The 18,273-nt window shown below is 46.8% G+C and overlaps 4 protein-coding genes across 4 annotated transcripts; 1 reads left to right on the top strand and 3 right to left on the bottom strand.

The window, feature by feature from the left end:
* Nucleotides 1-929: 929 nt before the first annotated feature.
* On the top strand, nucleotides 930-2,756 carry LOC141815474 (expansin-like B1). Its single transcript, XM_074703416.1, has 5 exons — nucleotides 930-1,314; nucleotides 1,379-1,485; nucleotides 1,695-1,876; nucleotides 2,008-2,140; nucleotides 2,245-2,756. Exons 1-5 carry the CDS (start codon nucleotides 1,173-1,175, stop codon nucleotides 2,443-2,445), a joined length of 765 nt encoding a protein of 254 aa, XP_074559517.1. The 5' UTR covers nucleotides 930-1,172; the 3' UTR covers nucleotides 2,446-2,756.
* A 220-nt stretch (nucleotides 2,757-2,976) lies between these two features.
* Nucleotides 2,977-4,933, bottom strand: LOC141815522 (uncharacterized). Its single transcript, XM_074703468.1, has 2 exons — nucleotides 4,686-4,933; nucleotides 2,977-3,490 (listed from the first exon to the last, which is right to left on the bottom strand). The coding sequence occupies exons 1-2, from the start codon at nucleotides 4,890-4,892 to the stop codon at nucleotides 3,095-3,097; spliced, it is 603 nt and encodes a 200-aa protein (XP_074559569.1). The 5' UTR covers nucleotides 4,893-4,933; the 3' UTR covers nucleotides 2,977-3,094.
* A 586-nt stretch (nucleotides 4,934-5,519) lies between these two features.
* On the bottom strand, nucleotides 5,520-6,228 carry LOC141815664 (brassinosteroid-responsive RING protein 1-like). Its single transcript, XM_074703617.1, has one exon. It carries the CDS (start codon nucleotides 6,101-6,103, stop codon nucleotides 5,525-5,527), a length of 579 nt encoding a protein of 192 aa, XP_074559718.1. The 5' UTR covers nucleotides 6,104-6,228; the 3' UTR covers nucleotides 5,520-5,524.
* Nucleotides 6,229-10,841: 4,613 nt separating this feature from the next.
* Nucleotides 10,842-11,504, bottom strand: LOC141815612 (brassinosteroid-responsive RING protein 1-like; the record flags this gene model as incomplete). Its single annotated transcript, XM_074703560.1, has 1 exon — nucleotides 10,842-11,504. A coding segment is annotated over one exon (567 nt), but the record flags the coding sequence as incomplete, so codon positions are not given.
* Nucleotides 11,505-18,273: the final 6,769 nt, after the last annotated feature.

The raw sequence follows: 18,273 nt of genomic DNA on the forward strand, positions 1-18,273 counted from the left end.
ACTATAGAATACTCCTATCGTAATGGCTTTTGAGATTAATTTGCTCTATAATTTTCATTCAAATCGATTTCTCTGGTACCCCTTCAAAGACCACAGGATGTCCATTTTACATATAAAATGATTTAGGAAACAACACCTGTCTCGTGTGTTGTAATTTGTGATGGGATAAATCCCACACAAGAGAATGGTCCAAAAACTCATCATTCTGTCGTGTTGTAGGTGATGAGATGGCTTCCCCCCATGGCTTCTCACCTTTGTCCAAAGCCTCCACCATTTGGCCTAGTGTTTTGGGTGGGTGCTCGCTTGCCTAACTATCTTGAACACACCAACTTGGCCACCAGGTCTAGCAATGGACATGGCTGTCAAAGGTCATGCTTATCATCTCAACTCACTAGAACAGGAGTGGCTAATTGAATCAGGAGGACCAGAAGAGGAAAGGGGTGTCGTGATCCATGAGATGCCTTCAGAATTACTGCTTTCTACCTTCTTGCTTGTCTCGATCCTTGAGGTTGCGTACAGCTTGGGCTCATTGCATGTATCTATCGCCTGCAAAATTTGATGCTTGAATATAATTGTTTTTTCAACCATTACAAAATGCGTGTGTTCATCATCATCTCTGCAGAAGAATCATCAAGCTGCACTTGGTAGAAAAAAAGAATCAAAACTCTCAAACAACTTTTTTGCTATGGAACACCGAGGACTTACCGACTCTGCATAGGCCTTCAAAAGCCAATTTGAGTGGCCATGTGGTGAACACCGATCCAATCCACATGCGAAAGTTGTGTACCACAGTCAATAGCTAGGTATGGATAGGTGGGCATCGAATACATTGATCAACATTTTCTAAATGAAACGAGTTCATGTGAAATTGCTCAATACTATCACTAATAGACCATATGTTACCTATCATATAGACCAGAAGTACATGGCTGTCTTATCTAAGCAACTTGATCTTTTGGTCCAAAAAGTGAGTGAGTGATCCAACCTTGTCAGTACCAATGACTAAAGATAAATGTCAATAACCATTCAATTCCAAAAGTTGGAAGAATGTCAGAAACCAGAGTATTACCAGGTGCGGATCATTAATTTTCCCTATAAGTGCTCCAGCTTACTCACCTCACCATCTTAAACTACTTGCTTCATGGTTTACTAACTCTAATATTCTTGCTTGGATGGCTCTGCTCTCTCAACTACTGCTCTTTTTCTTATCTGCACTTCCATATCAGCATTTGGCCAGAGGTGATACATGCGGTGACTGCTTCATCCAATCTAGGGCAGCTTACTATCCGAATTCTGATACACAAGGAACAGAGAGTAAGATCCAAAGACATTACTATCAGTAAACATGCCTCAAAGTTATAAGTTTACCTGATTACAGCTGGTGCATGTGAGTATGGCACTTTTGGAGCAACACTTAATGGCGGGGATGTTTCAGCAGCGTCTAATCTTTATCGAAACGGTGTGGGCTGTGGTGCATGCTATCAGGTAGTTTTTCAACACAAATATTGTTAACAATACTTTAAGAGATAGTAACATGCAAAGTTTGGGACAAACTTGCACCTATTTCTAGCTATTTTCCTATTGAATCCGGACTCAGACCATTGATCTCTCTCCTAAAATAGCTTGTAACATTCTAACATAATTTATGCTAATTACACCTCCTTTCTAACATACTAGCCCACAAATCATATTAGGTGAGATGTATCAATGCCAAATTATGCTCAAACAACGGTGTTACAATAGTTATTACAGATTTGGGTGCAAGCGGCAATACTGATTTTATTCTTAGCCAGCATGCCTTTGCTAGGATGGGCCAAAATGCTGATGCAGGTACATCCCTTTTATCTCTCGGTTTCATCGGCATCGAGTATCGGAGGTATGTAATGCTTCTTAGAGATAATGTTCTTCCTGTTTTTATTTGTCTTTTTTGACCAACACCTACTACAGTTCAGCTGTGACCCTAGAGTACCACCAAGAACCTGGACTTAAACATTATTGCCATTTCAGGGTCTCTTGCAGCTACACAAACAGGAACATTGCCTTCAAGATTGATCAGAGCAGCAACTACCCCTTCTACTTTGCTTTTCAAATATGGTATCTTCAAGGGAACAAGGATATAATAGCAGTTCAATTGTGTGAGGTAAAGCCTAAACACTTGTATGTTCGATAGATGAATCAACAAGTAATATTATTAAATATTGACCTATAATGGTTTGATGATGATTGTGGATTTGTTTGTTGTAGACTGAAAATTTAACATGTAAGTTGTTGGAGAGAAGCCATGGAGCAGTGTGGGCAGTGGCATCTCCGCCAAGTGGAACTCTCTCTGTGAGGATGCTACTGAGTGGAAGCGATGACGGAGATGAAACATGGGTTGTGCCCCCCAATAATATACCGCAAAATTGGACTTCTGGAGTCATATATGATTCTGGAATACAAGTTTAGTAGCAACTACGGCAGTATTAGCTAGATGCTTTTAACACCTTATAACAATTGATATCTTATTTATTCCATATTTGCTCACAAGTTATCAAAATAATTCAAAGGAAAAAAAACAAATTCAAATATAGAAAGTATGAACTGTATTGTCTTGTATCAAGGGAAAAGGGATTCAGAATCACTTGCCTTATTGATGTTGTCATGTTAACCTCTCATGTGTAGCTAGAGAGTGCTGGAGGGAAACACAACAAACAAGAGAGCAGATATCTTTAGTTTAGTCAACAAAGTTTCATCCCTACCAAATAAGAAAAACACAAATTGATTAGGAAGTTTATGTTAACTCTAGCACATATCACAAACCAAAAAAAATTAACACAGTGAAAATTGTATAAACAATCAGCCATACTACATAGACTAAAAGACATGTCATCTTGTTGCTCACCGTCAACATTTCAATGGATTCCAAAAAGCAATGAAAGAAAGCATGGATTCCTGCTGATATTCATAAATGTCATGCAACTTGCTTCAATAATATGAGAAGGTCAATGGTCAAAGTTGGAAATATTCTATTCAGCATGTTGTTTTGGTACATCAGACAATGTTAATGTAGAACAAGCATATATCCTGCTACACTTTTAAAGTACACAAAGGTAGTCTACACAAAAATGATTCCATTGTCTTTTATGGTATCCAGTACAATTGCAAGTTTGCCTTCAATTCTCTCATTTTTCTTGGGTTCATAAGCCAGTGCAAAAACATCGGCATCCTTTGATCGCTCAGCAATCAGTTGTCCAATGGTCCTACAAGCATCATCGTCAACAAGAGATGGCAAAGTATTCCTGAGTTCCTTAGAATTAGTGCTTGCTACAGATACAACTTTGCTCGTTCCTCTATGCATCACTTTTGCATGAATGTATCTCTTGGAGAAAAAAACATTTAGCAGGAAAGGACGCATGTACATGTCCGTTCTTTGCTTCCATGATTTTCTGTTGGGCCTCTTTGCAGCTTCACTTCTTGATCTGCGAGTCCATGCAGCCTGAACAATACCAACCTGCAAGAGTAAATCATAGAAATGGTAACTTAAATAGAGTATACAAATATGTTACAAGTTGCAATCTGAAAATCTAACTAGTCAAACATGTGATGAAGTCTACTGTGTCTAATTTGGCAAAAGCATAAATATCAATCGAGGCCTGCTTTGTACTAATTATTGATTAGATATCTCCAGTCATCTATGAGATGAGTTAAAAAGCTTACAGAACTACACAGAGAGTATGGCAATCTATACAGAGTAGAATTCGGTTGGGAAGGAATTATCAGTATTGATAATTATTGAAACCAACATAATAATGTTATGCAAGTGAATCCAAATGCTGTAATAGAACAATGGTAAGCATGGTTTTCCAAACTCAATAATGTAAGCTTTTGAATTGCGGATGTCATAAGCCAACTAGTGTTATAGAAACCTGAACTCATGTGATATTTATGTGCCCAAACTCTGATATTCATATTGTACCTTAATTCGAAAAAGAAAAACAGGAGGTGATTTTAACAACAGAGAAAGAATCCACACCTATCTCATTACACACCAGCAAACAACAAACAGCCAATCCCACGATTTCTATGCCCACCACAAAAGGTCCACGACATTTTATCTGAACAATACCAACGCAGAAACAGAAAATGCTACGTGGAGTCTCCAATCATTCAATTCAAATTAAGAACATAAGCCTTTTGATTTATCAGAATTGGAACCACGAAGCTCAATCCATTCATTCACTGGACCAAACAATTGTAAGAATTGAGCAAGAAGAAACTCAAAATTCCACTTTCATTTCATGTTAAGTAAGAATTGAGCAAGAAGAAACTCAAAATTCCACTTTCATTTCATGTTATTTTGAAATTTTATAAATTCCAACAAAATCATAAAGTTGTTTTATAAGAATAGACGGTTCAAATTGCAGTGATATCATAAATCAAACAATGAAATAAAAGCATCGTTAATCCTACTTGTTTGCTACAATTTCATTCATTTCCTGGATTTCATGCGCAGAGATCAAACGTGAAGGAAAGCAATTCCCACACTCTTGTACTAATTCAGCAATCGGGATCGTGAGTATGGTCTATTCAGATAAGGAGGCACAAATTTTCCAAAACCCTAAATCCTAGAGCCCACGCATTCTCTAGCAGCCACGAAGTACTCCGGCACACTGCATGAAAATTGATCGAGAATGAAAAGAAAGAACCTTTCGTTTGGGAACCAAGGGAGAGGGTGATCTGCAGAGCTGCTGAGAGGAGATCTGGACGTGTGAGATTGACGAAGACCACGACAGAGAAGCGTACTGCTTCGCCAGAGGGCTCCTACTGCCAGTGCAAGAGACAGAAGGAGGGGCACGGCAGAGAGAAACCGTAGCCGGAGGAGAGGAAACCAGGGCAGCCCAAGGCATCGCCATTAGCGTGCGCGTGGCCGAGCTCGACTTGGGTAAGCGAAAGGGGAAAGCTGGGGCGTAGCCCTATGCCCCGTACCCGCACGAACTAGAAAGGAGGACGCGAAAACGTTCGCAGGCCGTTCGATGGAGATTGAACGGCCATCAGACGCCGATCACAGAATGAAGTTGATCTAAGCTTACTATGGGATGCAGTCTCATGAGAACAACTTCAGCAATGCGCATTTTCTTATGAAAAATATTTTCCACATTCCAATATTTTTCATAACTAGAAATTATCATCATGAGAGAGAATAGTTTAAGAGAAGCATTAATCACCTTAGCCTTGTCCTTGGCATAACCACTTAGTTTGTTATCCCTTGATTTTATCGTCCTTGTCATTTCTTTGCCTTGTTATTTTGTTTCATACTCAAAGCAGGAAAATAAATAAATAAATAAATTTCAGATAATGCAGCTGGAACAATTATTCAATCTCACAGCATTATTGCAAGTTCTGCAATAAGATACTGTGAGGCTGCAACATTTTCTCGTTTTGTAGCAAGATAATCCATAAATATTATTTTTCTAATTATTTATAACAAATATGGAGAATTATAAACTCCCAATTCTTTTTTTTTTAAGTTTTTTCTTCGATTCGATTACAGGTCTGGAACTGGCAGGAGAAGCCCCGGCCTCGGCGGCGCCGCCGAAGCAATCTGGACAGGAGCGAGATCTTCGAGGTAAAATTCCCACGGCACGTCGTCGGCCCACATTTTCTCCTCCACCTTCGCCGCCTCCGGAAGCAGCGGAGCCCGGCAGAGCGGGCAAGTCCCCGGCCCGTGCTCCAGCCACCGGTCAAGGCACCCGCGATGGAACACGTGGCGACAGTTTGTCAACCGCCGGACCTCCGCCTCCGCCTCAAACTCACACAGACACACCACGCAGCCGCGCCCTCCTCCTCCTTCCTCCTCGAACTCCCCCAGCTCGCCGTACCGCACCGCCGGGAGGGCTTCCTGGATCCTCACCGCCGACGGCTGGACTTGGGGGGTCAGGCCGGCCGTATTGGTTTCGGGGAAGGGGATGCTAATATTGTCGGCGTCGAGGAGGTCGCCGAGGCCGACGGCGTCGAAGGTGCGGAGGAGGAGCCGCCGTAGGTGGCCGAGAAGCAGGACCACGTGGAGGAGAGCTCTCGGCAGAAGAAGCTGGTCGGTGCATCCGACCGGGAATCCCACGAGCATGCTGAGGTACTACTCCGGCGACCCCAAAATTTGATTTTTATGCTTCTCTAGCGCATGCAGAGAAATCACAAGAGCATAAATTTGACGCCTTTCTCCTCTTTTCCTCTTGCTCTCCGCTCCTCGAGCTTAAGGACAAGAGCCGGTGGGAAGTCCTCTCTGCCTCTGCATCCCTGCTCATGGCAATTTATACTGCAGAAAACTAGAGGACAGCAGGAACACGGACAGTTCATTCATCCAAAACCTCAAACTACTTGTTCATTGTAGTCGTTCACTAATTGTCAGTCAATCAATCATGAATTTGATTATCCAGAAATTGGGCGCCCCCAGCGGAATGGCGTGGTGCCAAGCGGTTTAGTGTTCCCTCTCAATCTCTCATGCAGCGAGGGTTCAAACCTTGGACCGCGCATTTGGTGACTGCCACTTGCTCACCGTACTACGTTTCATTTATTTTTTAAAATTTATTTTAATAAAATATTTTATAGAACCGAATCAATCATCTTTAAAATTAATAATAAAAATAGATTTGTAGACACCAGAAAATTCACTTCTACTGAATTCATATTTCATAAAGCTCAAATTCAAATATGTTGTAATCAACTTTCTATTAAGGAACACCTAAAAACTTCGTATTTTATTAAAATTAAAGCCGAAATTTTTATCGTTTTAAATTCGATTTATGCTTTCAGGAAAATTTAATTTATAAATTGAGAGTGACACAAGGACAAGCATGCAAAACATGCATTTTTCTTTTGTCTTTTGTCTTTTTTATTTTTTTTTTCAACGGGGAGAATCAACTAGTGCATGGACTTCGTTAGTAGCCGCCGAAATAGCAATCAATGTACGTAGCTATTTCAATCACTTATGATATAATTGATACGACGGGTCTCTTAGGGTCTGACGTGGTAATAGGATAGTTAATAATCCATCTGACCTAACAAGTCAAGGGTCAATAGTCAGTGGTCAATGGTCAACGGTTGAACCCTATATGACTGGTCCTGTCTCGGATTTCATGTTGCTGGTGCCTGGCCATCTCGGCCTCCCTTGGCCAGCCCAACCTCCCAGCTGCTCGACCATCGGCCTCCATGTTACTCGGCCACCTCGGCCTCCCTGCTCAGCCATCACCGGCCTCCATGTTTGGCCATCTCGGCCTCTCAACTGCTCGGCCACACCGGCCTCCATGTTACTTGGCCAGTCTCGGCCTCCCATCTCGGCCTCCATGTTACTTGGCCATCTCGGCCTCCCTGCTGCTCGGCCACACCGGCCTCCATGTTACTCGGCCAACTCGGCCTCCCTGCTGCTCGGCCACTCGGCCTCCATGTTACTTGGCCACTGCTGCTCGGCCTCTCCATGTTACTTGGCCATCTCGGCCTCCCTGCTGCTCGGCCATCAGCTTCCATGTTGCTAGGCCATCTCGGCCTCCAGCTGTCTCTACCTTCACTATTCGACCACCCGTTTATTTTAGCCTCACGAAGACAGGCCAGACCCTTCTTTATGTAGTTAGCTCATCTTGCTCGCCCTGCCTCGTGGATCCGAGCCCTCCACGCCACTCCAACATTGTCCTTATCCTTTCCCTACCTAAAGGCAGTCACAACGCCCAGCTACAAGACACTACACACATGCGAGTCATACCATAAAAGGAGGACGGTTATTAGGTTGTTAGGCTTCTACCTGCTCGGGTTTCTATTCTCAACTAAAGGACAAGAATGATTCGCATGCTCAAGTCCCAGGCGGTTACTAGGCCCGCAGGTTTCTGTCTCCTAGATGCTGGCATGTCTACACACTTGTCAGAAATGTACAGAATTTGTCTCCTCAGATGCCTCACCTTACCGCCATCTCATCTCCGTGAGTATAAAAGCAGGAAGACAGGTATGAGAAAGCTCTCTGGAATCTTCTGCATTTTCAAGCCTTACTTCTTCTTCCTCTTCATTCCGGTACTGACTTGAGCGTCGGAGTGGCCCCGCCGAAATCTCCGGCGGGCAGCTAATCCTTTGGTTTCATATCTCTCTTCTCCAGGTTTCTTCGATCGGCTGGGTTCATCGCGGTCTGGGTGGCATAACCTTTGACTGGTGGCTTGACTGTCTTCGGTATCTAGCCGGAACAAAATTGGCACCGTCTGTGGGAAAACTGAGCTAAGAGACGAGATGGTTAACACCAGGCGCACCACTGACAACCGCGAGCCAGTCGAAGAACGAAACCTTGAGGAGCTTATCACGGTATCGCGTGAGGGCCTTCAACAACTTATTTGGGAGATCATGGATTTGATGCCACGGAATGCCCCATCCTCGCCTCCTCCGGCCAGCACCCGCAACGAACGCCCCTCTAGGGGCCCAGAGGTCGTCCCCTAGTGGAGGAAGTGTTACTTCTTATAATGGGTTCCACCAACCACGATGGGGGACATGCTGAGGCGGACTCCCGAGGGTCTCACACGAAGGAGGGGATGCGCGACCAGCGCAAGGGTAAGACTCCAGTATATTACCCAGATGTCATGCCGGAGACCCCGTTCGCCCAGGAAATACTACAGCAGGAGCTGTTGGGTTGCAAGGGTGTAAACATAGTCCCACATCTAAAACACATGGAAAAGATCATGGATTTAAAAGGATGAAAGATATCTCCATTGGTATGAGGCCTTTTGGGGAGAGCCCAAGAACAAAGCCATGAGGACTTAGGCCCAAAGTGGACAATATTATACTCATTGTGGAGATACGAACATCCTTGGGGACTTACAATTGGTATCAGAGCGAGATCGCTCTTCACCGGACTAACCGCTGGAAAAGCCATGATCTAGATCTAACCATGTGAGTTGAACCTTAAAGACAAAGGAAGTGGGTGCTCCTGTGTCTGAATCAAGAGGACCAGACACCAGGTGAGAAGTCCTAGTAGGTCGGGTGGACCGAAGGGCAAAAAGTTTTAGTTGCGGCTAGGTGGGAAGTCCTAGTAGGTCGAGTGGACCGAGAGGCAAAAAGTCATAGTTGTGGCTAGGTGGGAAGTCCTAGTAGGTCGGATGAACCGAGGGGCAAAAGTCCTAGTTGCGGCTAGGTGAGAAGTCCTAGTAGGTCAGGTGGACCGAGGGGACAAAAAATCTTGGTGGGTCAAGGATTCAGACATCAAATTGAGGCTTTTTGTTTGAGGGGGGCCTGTGGTCCTTTGTTTGAAAGGGGAATTGTTGGATTACAAGGGTGCAAACATAGTCTCACATCTAAAACACATGGAAAAGATCATAGATTTAAAAGGATGAAAGATACTCCCATTGGTATGAGGCCTTTTGAGGAGATCCCAAGAACAAAGTCATGAGGGCTTAGGTCCAAAGTGGACAATATCATACTATTGTGAAGATATTTTGATTCTATCGGTTCTTACAAGAGTTACCTCGACACTTTTGACCACCATAGTTGAGGGAGTATAATGGGACGATAGACCCAGAGGACCACCTTTGTCGTTTTGAAAATGCTTCCCTACTACACCCATACACCGACGGAATCAAGTGTCGGGTCTTCCTCAACACCATCGTCGACTCGACACAACGATAGTTCAACCGGTTGCCCCCTCCTCCATCCACTCCTTCAAAGACTTCAAGGAGATCTTTTTGCATCAATTCGCCAGCAGTAAGAACTATCAAAAAACCCCTCTCAACCTCTTCACAATGAAGCAAAAGTCCCGCGAGACTTTGCGGGAGTATCTTCATCGATTTAACCTGGTTGTGTGGGAGGTGCCCTCGACCTCCTCAGATATACTCACAAGCACCTTTACCCAAGGGTTGCTCGACGGAGACATCTTCCGGTCTCTGGTGAAGAAGTCTCCGCCCAGTTACCAGAGGCTGCTAGAGATGAAGCTTGGAGGAAACCAGCAGAAATGATGCGACAGCAGCTCCTCCTTCGAACAGGAGACCGGCACCTCCTTCGCCTCCACCTCGGAGAGAGGTCCCAGTTCGTCCCCTCTAAAATGTTCCTGCACGCCGAGAAGGGTGCACCATTCAAGCTGTCAACGTCCTGCCCGCTCCCATTGAACCAATCAACCCGGTCGAAGCCGGACAGCCGCCCCGCTTCTGCGCGTATCACCAGACAACCGGACACAACACTCAAGAGTGCGGCATCTGGCTCAGGAGATCAATAGGGTCATCCGTGATCGCCAACACAGAGCAAGAAATGCCTAGCCAGGGGGCGACCCGTGGCCGGCGGCCTGGGTTGGAGGAATGACCAGGAGTGCCGAGTAGTGCCCAGAAGGGCAGATCCTCCTCCTCGGTGGCCAGTGGAGATGCCAAGAAGGTCCCCTCCCGATCGAGAGCGGTTCCAGGTGCATAATGATCAGCGACGTGAGCGCACGTCTCTATTGGAGCAACACTCAGAGGAGCATGAAGAATCAAGGGATAACCGAAGCAATATCCCTTATCGCGGAGAGATCAGCATGATCGCAAGCGGCCCCACTGATGGGGATTCCAATCGGGCCAAGACATCAAACCAAAGGATCCTAGAAAATTATCATCATGAGAGAGAATAGTTAAGAGAATCATTAATCACCTCAGCCTTGTCCTTGGCATAACCACTTAGCTTATTATCCCTTGATTTGATCGTCCTTGTCATTTCTTTGGCTTGTTATTTTGTTTCATACTCAAAGCAGGAAAATAAATAAATAAATAAATTTCAGATAATGCAGCTGGAACAATTATTCAATCTCACAGAATGATTGCAAGTCCTGCAGTAAGATAATGTGAGGCTGCAACATTTTCTCGTTTTGTAGCAAGATAATCCATAAATATTATTTTTCTAATTATTTATAACAAATATGGAGAATTATAAACTCCCATTTCTTTTTTTTTAAAGTATTTTCTTCGATTCGATTACAGGTCTGGAACTGGCAGGAGAAGCCCCGGCCTCGGCGGCGCCGCCGAAGCAATCTGGACAGGAGCGAGATCTTCGAGGTAAAATTCCCACGGCACGTCGTCGGTCCACATTTTCTCCTCCACCTTCGCCGCCTCCGGAAGCAGCGGAGCCCGGCAGAGCGGGCAAGTCCCCGGCCCGTGCTCCAGCCACCGGTCAAGGCACCCGCGATGGAACACATGGCGACAGTTTGTCAACCGCCGGACCTCCGCCTCCGCCTCAAACTCGCACAGACACACCACGCAGCCGCGCCCTCCTCCTCCTTCCTCCTCGAACTCCCCCAGCTCGCCGTACCGCACCGCCGGGAGGGCTTCCTGGATCCTCACCGCCGACGGCTGGAATTGGCGGGTCAGGCCGGCCGTATTGGTTTCGGGGAAGGGGATGCTAATATTGTCGGCGTCGAGGAGGTCGCCGAGGCCGACGGCGTCGAAGGCGCGGAGGAGGAGCCGCCGTAGGTGGCCGAGAAGCAGGACCACGTGGAGGAGAGCTCTCGGCAGAAGAAGCTGGTCGGTGCATCCGACCGGGAATCCCACGAGCATGCTGAGGTACTACTCCGGCGACCCCAAAATTTGATTTTTATGCTTCTCTAGCGCATGCAGAGAAATCACAAGAGCATAAATTTGGCGCCTTTCTCCCTCTTCTTCTCTCTCCTCGAGCTCAAGAACAAGAGCCGGTGGGAAGTCCTCTCTGCCTCTGCATCCCTGCTCATGGCAATTTATACTGCAGAAAACAGAGGACAGCAGGAACACGGACAGTTCATTCATCCAAAATCTCAAACTACTTGTTCATTGTAGTCGTTCACTAATTGTCAATCAATCATGAATTTGATTATCTAGAAACCGGGCCCCCAGGGGAATAGCGTGGTGCCAAGCGGTTTAGTGTTCCCTCTCATGCAGCGATGGTTCAAACCTTCTTTTTCTTTGCAAAAGAAGAAAAAGAAGGTTTGAAAGCAGAAGAAAAAGAAGGTTTGAACCCTCCTTCGACCGCGCATTTGGTGACTACCACGTGCTCACCTTGTATTACGTTTCATTTATTTTTTAAAATTTATTTTAATAAAATATTTTATAGGACCGAATCAATCATTTTTAAAATTAATAATAAAAATAGATTTGTAGACGTGAGAAAACTCACGTCCACTGAATTCAATATTTCAGCAAGCTCAAATTTAAATATGTCGTATTCAACTTTCTTATTAAGGAACACCTAAAAACTTCGTATTTTATTAAAATTAAAGCCGAAATATTTATCGTTTTAAATTCGATTTATGCTTTCAGGAAAATTTAATTTATAAATTGAGAGTGACACAAGGGCACAAGCATGCAAAACGTGCATTTTTCTTTTTCTTTTTTCTTTTTTCTTTTTTCGTTTTTTTTTTTTTTTGAACGGGGAGAATCAACTAGTGCATGGACTTTGTTCGTAGCCGCCGAAATAGCAATCAATGTTCGTAGCTATTTCAATCACTCATTATCATAATTGATGATATGTAAAGCTAAGGGGGGCGCCTGGGGGCGGTCGCCCCCCTGCCCCCCTGACTAACTTTTATTATCCCTCGCTCTTCAGGCATTTTGGAACTTGCTGATCCAATCGAAGTGAGGCTGAGAGAATCGAGCTCGAGTGGTCAGTGCTAGAAGGCGTGGCGTACCTTGAATAGTCCCCCTCAGAGACGAGTAGCCACCTGCTGCCAAACCCCACCAAACTTGGATTATTTGGAAGTTTTTAGCTTTCGAACCTTTCCTCGTAGCCTGAGAGAATCACACATGTCACCATGCAGATTACTTGGAAGTTTTTAGCCTTCGAACCTTTCCTCGTAAGCCGAGGGCTGCAAGGCGGCGAGAGAGAGGGCGGAGAGCGCGGAGCATGAAGTCGAGCTGGCGGGCGTGGGCGTCGAGAAAACGGCGTGACAGGCAGAAGGCGACGGAGAGGGGGACGGCGGAGTGCGCGGCGAGATCAGCGGCGTGGAGGAGGGCCCAATTGTCGGCGGCTCGCTGGTCGCGAAACATCCAGTAGACGACGGGGCCGGAAGGGGAGGAGGAGGAGGGGGAGCCGGGCCTGAGAAAGCGGACGCGGGCCGGGTGAACCGCGGCGGGTGCGGAGCTGGGCGCGACGACTACGGCTGCCATTTGGGATCGAAGAACGGTGGTGTGTGGGCGTGAAGATGCTGGTCCAGAAGCCACGTCCTCCCCACACCTCCAGAGAAGAAACGGGCGGAAATTGGGGAGGGCTGTGACGAAGATGAAGTCACGTCGACGTGGTTCGGAAGTTATTCTCTTCTTGACAAATTGATTCGACTTATTTTGACTCTACCAGTTTCTACTGCAACATCAGAGCGTACATTTTCTGCAATGAAAATTATGAAGAATAAGTTGCGAAACAAAATGGAAGATAATTTCTTATCAAGTTCTTTGATAATGTATATTGAGAAGGATATTGCTCGCAGTTTTGATGTCAATTCTGTCATAGATGAATTTGAGTCTATAAAAAAGCAAAGAGCGCAACTTAGATTACGTTGAATGTAACTTATTTCTTAGTTAATTCAAAATTTATTTTATTAATGTGACAATGCGATGTTAAAAAATGGCCCCCCCTCGGCAAAAATCCTGACTCCGCCCCTGGCCTGACGTGACAATAGGAGAGTCAATAATCCATCCGACCTGATAAGTCAAGGATTAATAGTCAGTGGTCAGTGGTCGATGGTCAACGGTTGGACCTTATATGATTGGTCCTGTCCCGGATTTCATGTTACTCGGCCATCTCGGCCTCCTTGTTACTTAACCATCTCGGCCTCTCTGTTGCTCGGCCACACCGGCCTCCATGTTGCTTGGCCATTTCGGCCTCTCCGCTGCTCGGCCACACCGGTCTCCATGTTATTTGGTTTCAGCCTCCTTGCTGCTCGGCCGCACCGGCCTCCATGTTGCTCGGCCATCTCGACCTCCCTGTTGCTCGGCCACACCGGCCCTCCATGTTGCTTAGCCATCTCGGCCTCTTCGCTACTCGGCCACACCAGTCTCCATGTTGCTTGGCCATCTCAGCCTCCCTATTGCTCGGCCGCACCGACCTCCATGTTGCTTAGCCATCTCGGCCTCCCTGCTGCTCGGCCACACCGGCCTCCATGTTGCTTGGTCATCTCGGCCTCCCTGCTGCTCGGTCACACCGGCCTCCATGTTGCTTGGCCATCTCCACCTGCTGCTCGGCACAACGGCCTCCATGTTGCTTGGTCATCTCGGCCTCCCTGCTGCTCGGTCACACCGGTCTCCATGTTGCTTGGCCATCTCCACCTTCATGTCACTTGGCTGTCTCGGCCTTCCAGCTGTTCGACTATCCCGACACTCAGTTATTTTAGCCTCACGCAGGCAGGGCCCTCCCCCATACCAGCTCATATTGCTCAGCCCTGCCTCGGCAAACCTGAGCCCTCCACGCCACTCCGACATTGTCTTTATCCTTCCGCAACCTAAAGGCAGTCCCATGACGCTCAGCTACAAGACACCCACGTACGCGAGCCATACCATAAAATGAGGACGGTTATTAGGCTCCTACCTACTCAGGTTTCTATTCTCAACTAAAGGACAAGAATGGTTCGCACGCTCAAGTCGCCAGGCGGTTGCTAGGGCCGCAGATTTGGTCTCCTAGATGCTGGCATGTCTGCACACTTGTCAGAAATGTACAGAAGTTGTCTCCTCGGATGCCCCACCTTACCGCCATTCATCTCAGTAAGTATAAAAGCTTCGGGACATGTATGAGAAAGCTCTCTGGAATCTTTTGCATTTTCAAACCTTACTGCTTCTTCTTCCTCTTCGTTTCGGTATTGACTTGAGCATCGGAGTGACCCCGTCGGAATCTCCGGCGGCCAGCTAATCCTTTGGTTTCATATCTCTTTTCTCCATGTTTCTTCGATTGACTGGGTTCATCGCGGTCTGGGTGGCATAACCTTTGACTGGTGGCTTGACTGTCTTCGGTATCTAGCCGAAACAAAATTGATACCGTCTGTGGGAACACTAAGCTAAGAGACGAGATAGTTAACATCAGGCGCACCACCGACAACCGCGAGCCCGTTGAAGAATGGAACCCAGAGGAGCTCATCACGGTATCGCGTGAAGGCCTCCAGCAGCTTATTCGGGAGATCATGGAATCGATGCCCCGGAACGCCCCGCCTCCGCCTCCTCCGGCCAACACCCGCAACGAATGCCCCTCTAGGGGCCCAGAGGTCGTCCCCTAGTGGAGGAAGTGTTACTTCTTATAATGGGCTCCACCAACCACGATGGGGGACATGCTGAGGCGGACTCCCGAGGGTCTCACACGGAGGAGGGGATGTGCGACCAGCGCAAGGGTAAGACTCCAGTATATTACCCGGATGTCATGCCGGAGACCCCGTTCGCCCAGGAAATACTACAGCAGGAGCTGTTGGGTTGCAAGGGTGCAAACATAGTCTAAAACACATCTAAAACACATGGAAAACATTGGTATGAGGCCTTTTGGGGAGAGCCCAAGAACAAAGCCATGAGGACTTAGTCCCAAAGTGTACAATATCATACTATTGTGGAGATACGAACATCCTTGGGACTTACAATTGGTATCAGAGCGAGATCGCTCTTCACCGGACTAACCGATGGAAGAGCCATAATCCAGATCTAATCATGTGAGTTGAACCTTAAAAACAAAGGAAGTGGGTGCTCCCGTGTCTGAATCAAGAGGACCAGACACCAGGTGAGAAGTCCTAGTAGGTCGGGTGGACCGAGGGGCAAAAAGTCCTAGTTGCAGTTAGGTGGAAAGTCCTAGTAGGTCAGGTGGACCGAAAGGCAAAAAGTCCTAGTTGTGGCTAGGTGGGAAATCCTAGTAGGTCGGGTGGACCGAGGGGCAAAAAGTCCTAGTTGTGGCTAGGTGAGAAGTCCTAGTAGGTCGGGTGGACCGAGGGGCAAAAAGTCCTGGTGGGTCGAGGATTCAGACATCAAACGGAGGCTTTCCATTTGAGGAGGGCCTGTGGTCTTTTGTTTGATGAGGGATTATTGTTGGTGCAATCTTTGCCCCAAGTGCATTGAGTTTCAATGTTTGGCTAAACCATGTTTAAAGTTAGGCAATACTTGTGATCTAACATGTGTGATGCAAGTTTGCAGGAAAGTCCAAGCATGGTCTTGGCAAAGGAAAGTCCAAGTGGGTAGTCTTGGCAAAGGAAAGTCCAAGCGTGGTCTTGGCAAAGGAAAGTCCAAGTGGGTAGTCTTGGCAAAGGAAAGTCCAAGTGGGAAGTCTTGGCAAGGAAAAGACCAAGTGGGTAGTCTTGGCAAGGAAAAGTCCAAGTGGGTAGTCTTGGCAAGGACTTGACATGACGAAGCTGATGGAAGCATCTCAGGCTAGTGCAAGGATGATGGAGCATCCAGGGAAGGCATGAGGCTGTGGGAGATGTTTGAAGGCCGAGGTCTAGGTCAAGAGAAGCTGAAATGGGATTTTTCAGCTTCACCAATCGACTGGCCCTGCCAGCAGTCGACTGCTCATAAATCAGACGCACACAGAAAAATCAGTCGAGCCAGAGGAAGACAGGAATCGACTGGGCAGTCGACTGGTGTATGGTGAGTCGACTGTTGCCAGTCGACTGGTCTTGAATCAGTCGACTGCTATTTGAACGTTGACGAAGATTGGCAAGCATTTAATGCGCTTTAATGCGAGATTCTGTTGCCGATTGAAGCCATCAGTCGACTGGCCCTGCCAGCAGTCGACTGATGTCGCAGAGTTATAAAAGAAACATGCGCGAGAACAACTCAAGATTTTGCAAGAATTCTGTTATTTTTTCATTACTTTGCGCTTCTTTTGAGAACGTATTTTGTTCTCTATTCTGTACTTTCTTCCTCTCCTCCTAAACACTATTTCATATCATCTTTGAGGAGATCGAAAGAGTTGTAAAGGTTTCTCCGCCTTCGAGATTTTCGAGAAGGAGAAGATTCATAGTGCATCGGGTGTGTGCGTGCGTGTGGATCCTTGGATTAGTCACCTCTGCGGAGGTGGATACCAAGTAAACAAACCGGGTTAGCGTTGATCTCTTGTTTTCTCTTTTATATTTTGCTTCCGCTAACACTCTTGTAGAGAAACAATCAAGAAGAATCGAGAAACGCTATTCACCCCCCCTCTAGCGAACCAACCGATCCTAACAATTATTGGGTTGCAAGGGTGCAAACATAACCACACATCTAAAATACATGGAAAAGATCATAGATTTAAAAGGATGAAAGATATCTCCATTGGTATGAGACCTTTTGAGGAGATCCCAAGAACAAAGTCATGAGAGCTTAGGCCCAAAGTGGACAATATCATACTATTGTGAAGATATTTTGATTCTATCGGTTCTTACAGAAGCTACCTCGACACTTCCGACCACCACAGTTGAGGGAGTATAATGGGACGATAGACCCAGAGGACCACCTTTGTCGTTTTGAAAATGCTTCCCTACTACACCCATACACTGACGGAATCAAGTGTCGGGTCTTCCTCAACACCATCGTCGGCTCCACACGACGATGGTTCAACCGGTTGCCCCCTCCTCCATCCACTCCTTCAAAGACTTCAAGGAGATCTTTTTGCATCAATTCGCCAGCAGTAAGAACTACCAAAAAAACCCCCTCAACCTCTTCACAATAAAGCAAAAGTCCCGCGAGACTTTGCGGGAGTATCTTCATCGATTTAACCTGGTTGTGTGGGAGGTGCCCTCGACCTCCTCAGATATACTCACAAGCACCTTTACCCAAGGGATGTTCGACGGAGACTTCTTCCGGTCTCTGGTGAAGAAGTCTCCGCCCAGTTACCAGAGGCTGCTAGAGATGATGCGGCAGCAGAAATGATGCGGCAGCAGAAATGAGCTCCTCCTTCGAACAGGAGGCCGGCACCTCCTCAGCCTCCGCCTCGGAGAGAGGTCCCAGTTCGTCCCCTCTAAAATGCTCTTGCACGCCGAGAAGGGTGCGCCGTTCAAGCTGTCAACGTCCTGCCCGCTCCCATTGGACCAATCAACCCGGTCGAAGCCGGACAGCCGCCCCGCTTCTGCGCGTATCACCAGACAACCGGACACAACACTCAAGAGTGCATGCATCTGGCTCAGGAGATCAATAGGGTCATCTGTGATCGCCAACACAGGGCAAGAAATGCCTAGCCAGGGGGCGACCCGTGGCCGGCGGCCTGGGTTGGAGGAATGACCAGGAGTGCCGAGTAGTGCCCAGAAGGGCAGATCCTCCTCCTCGGTGGCCAGTGGAGATACCAAGAAGGTCCCCTCCCGATCGAGAGCGGTTCCAGGTGCATAATGATCAGCGACGTGAGCGCACG

Source organism: Curcuma longa, chromosome 21 (genome assembly GCF_044706935.1).
Source record: "Curcuma longa cultivar G26 ecotype Majalengka, Jawa Barat chromosome 21, ITB_CL_G26_1.1, whole genome shotgun sequence".
Taxonomy (NCBI): Eukaryota; Viridiplantae; Streptophyta; class Magnoliopsida; order Zingiberales; family Zingiberaceae; genus Curcuma; species Curcuma longa.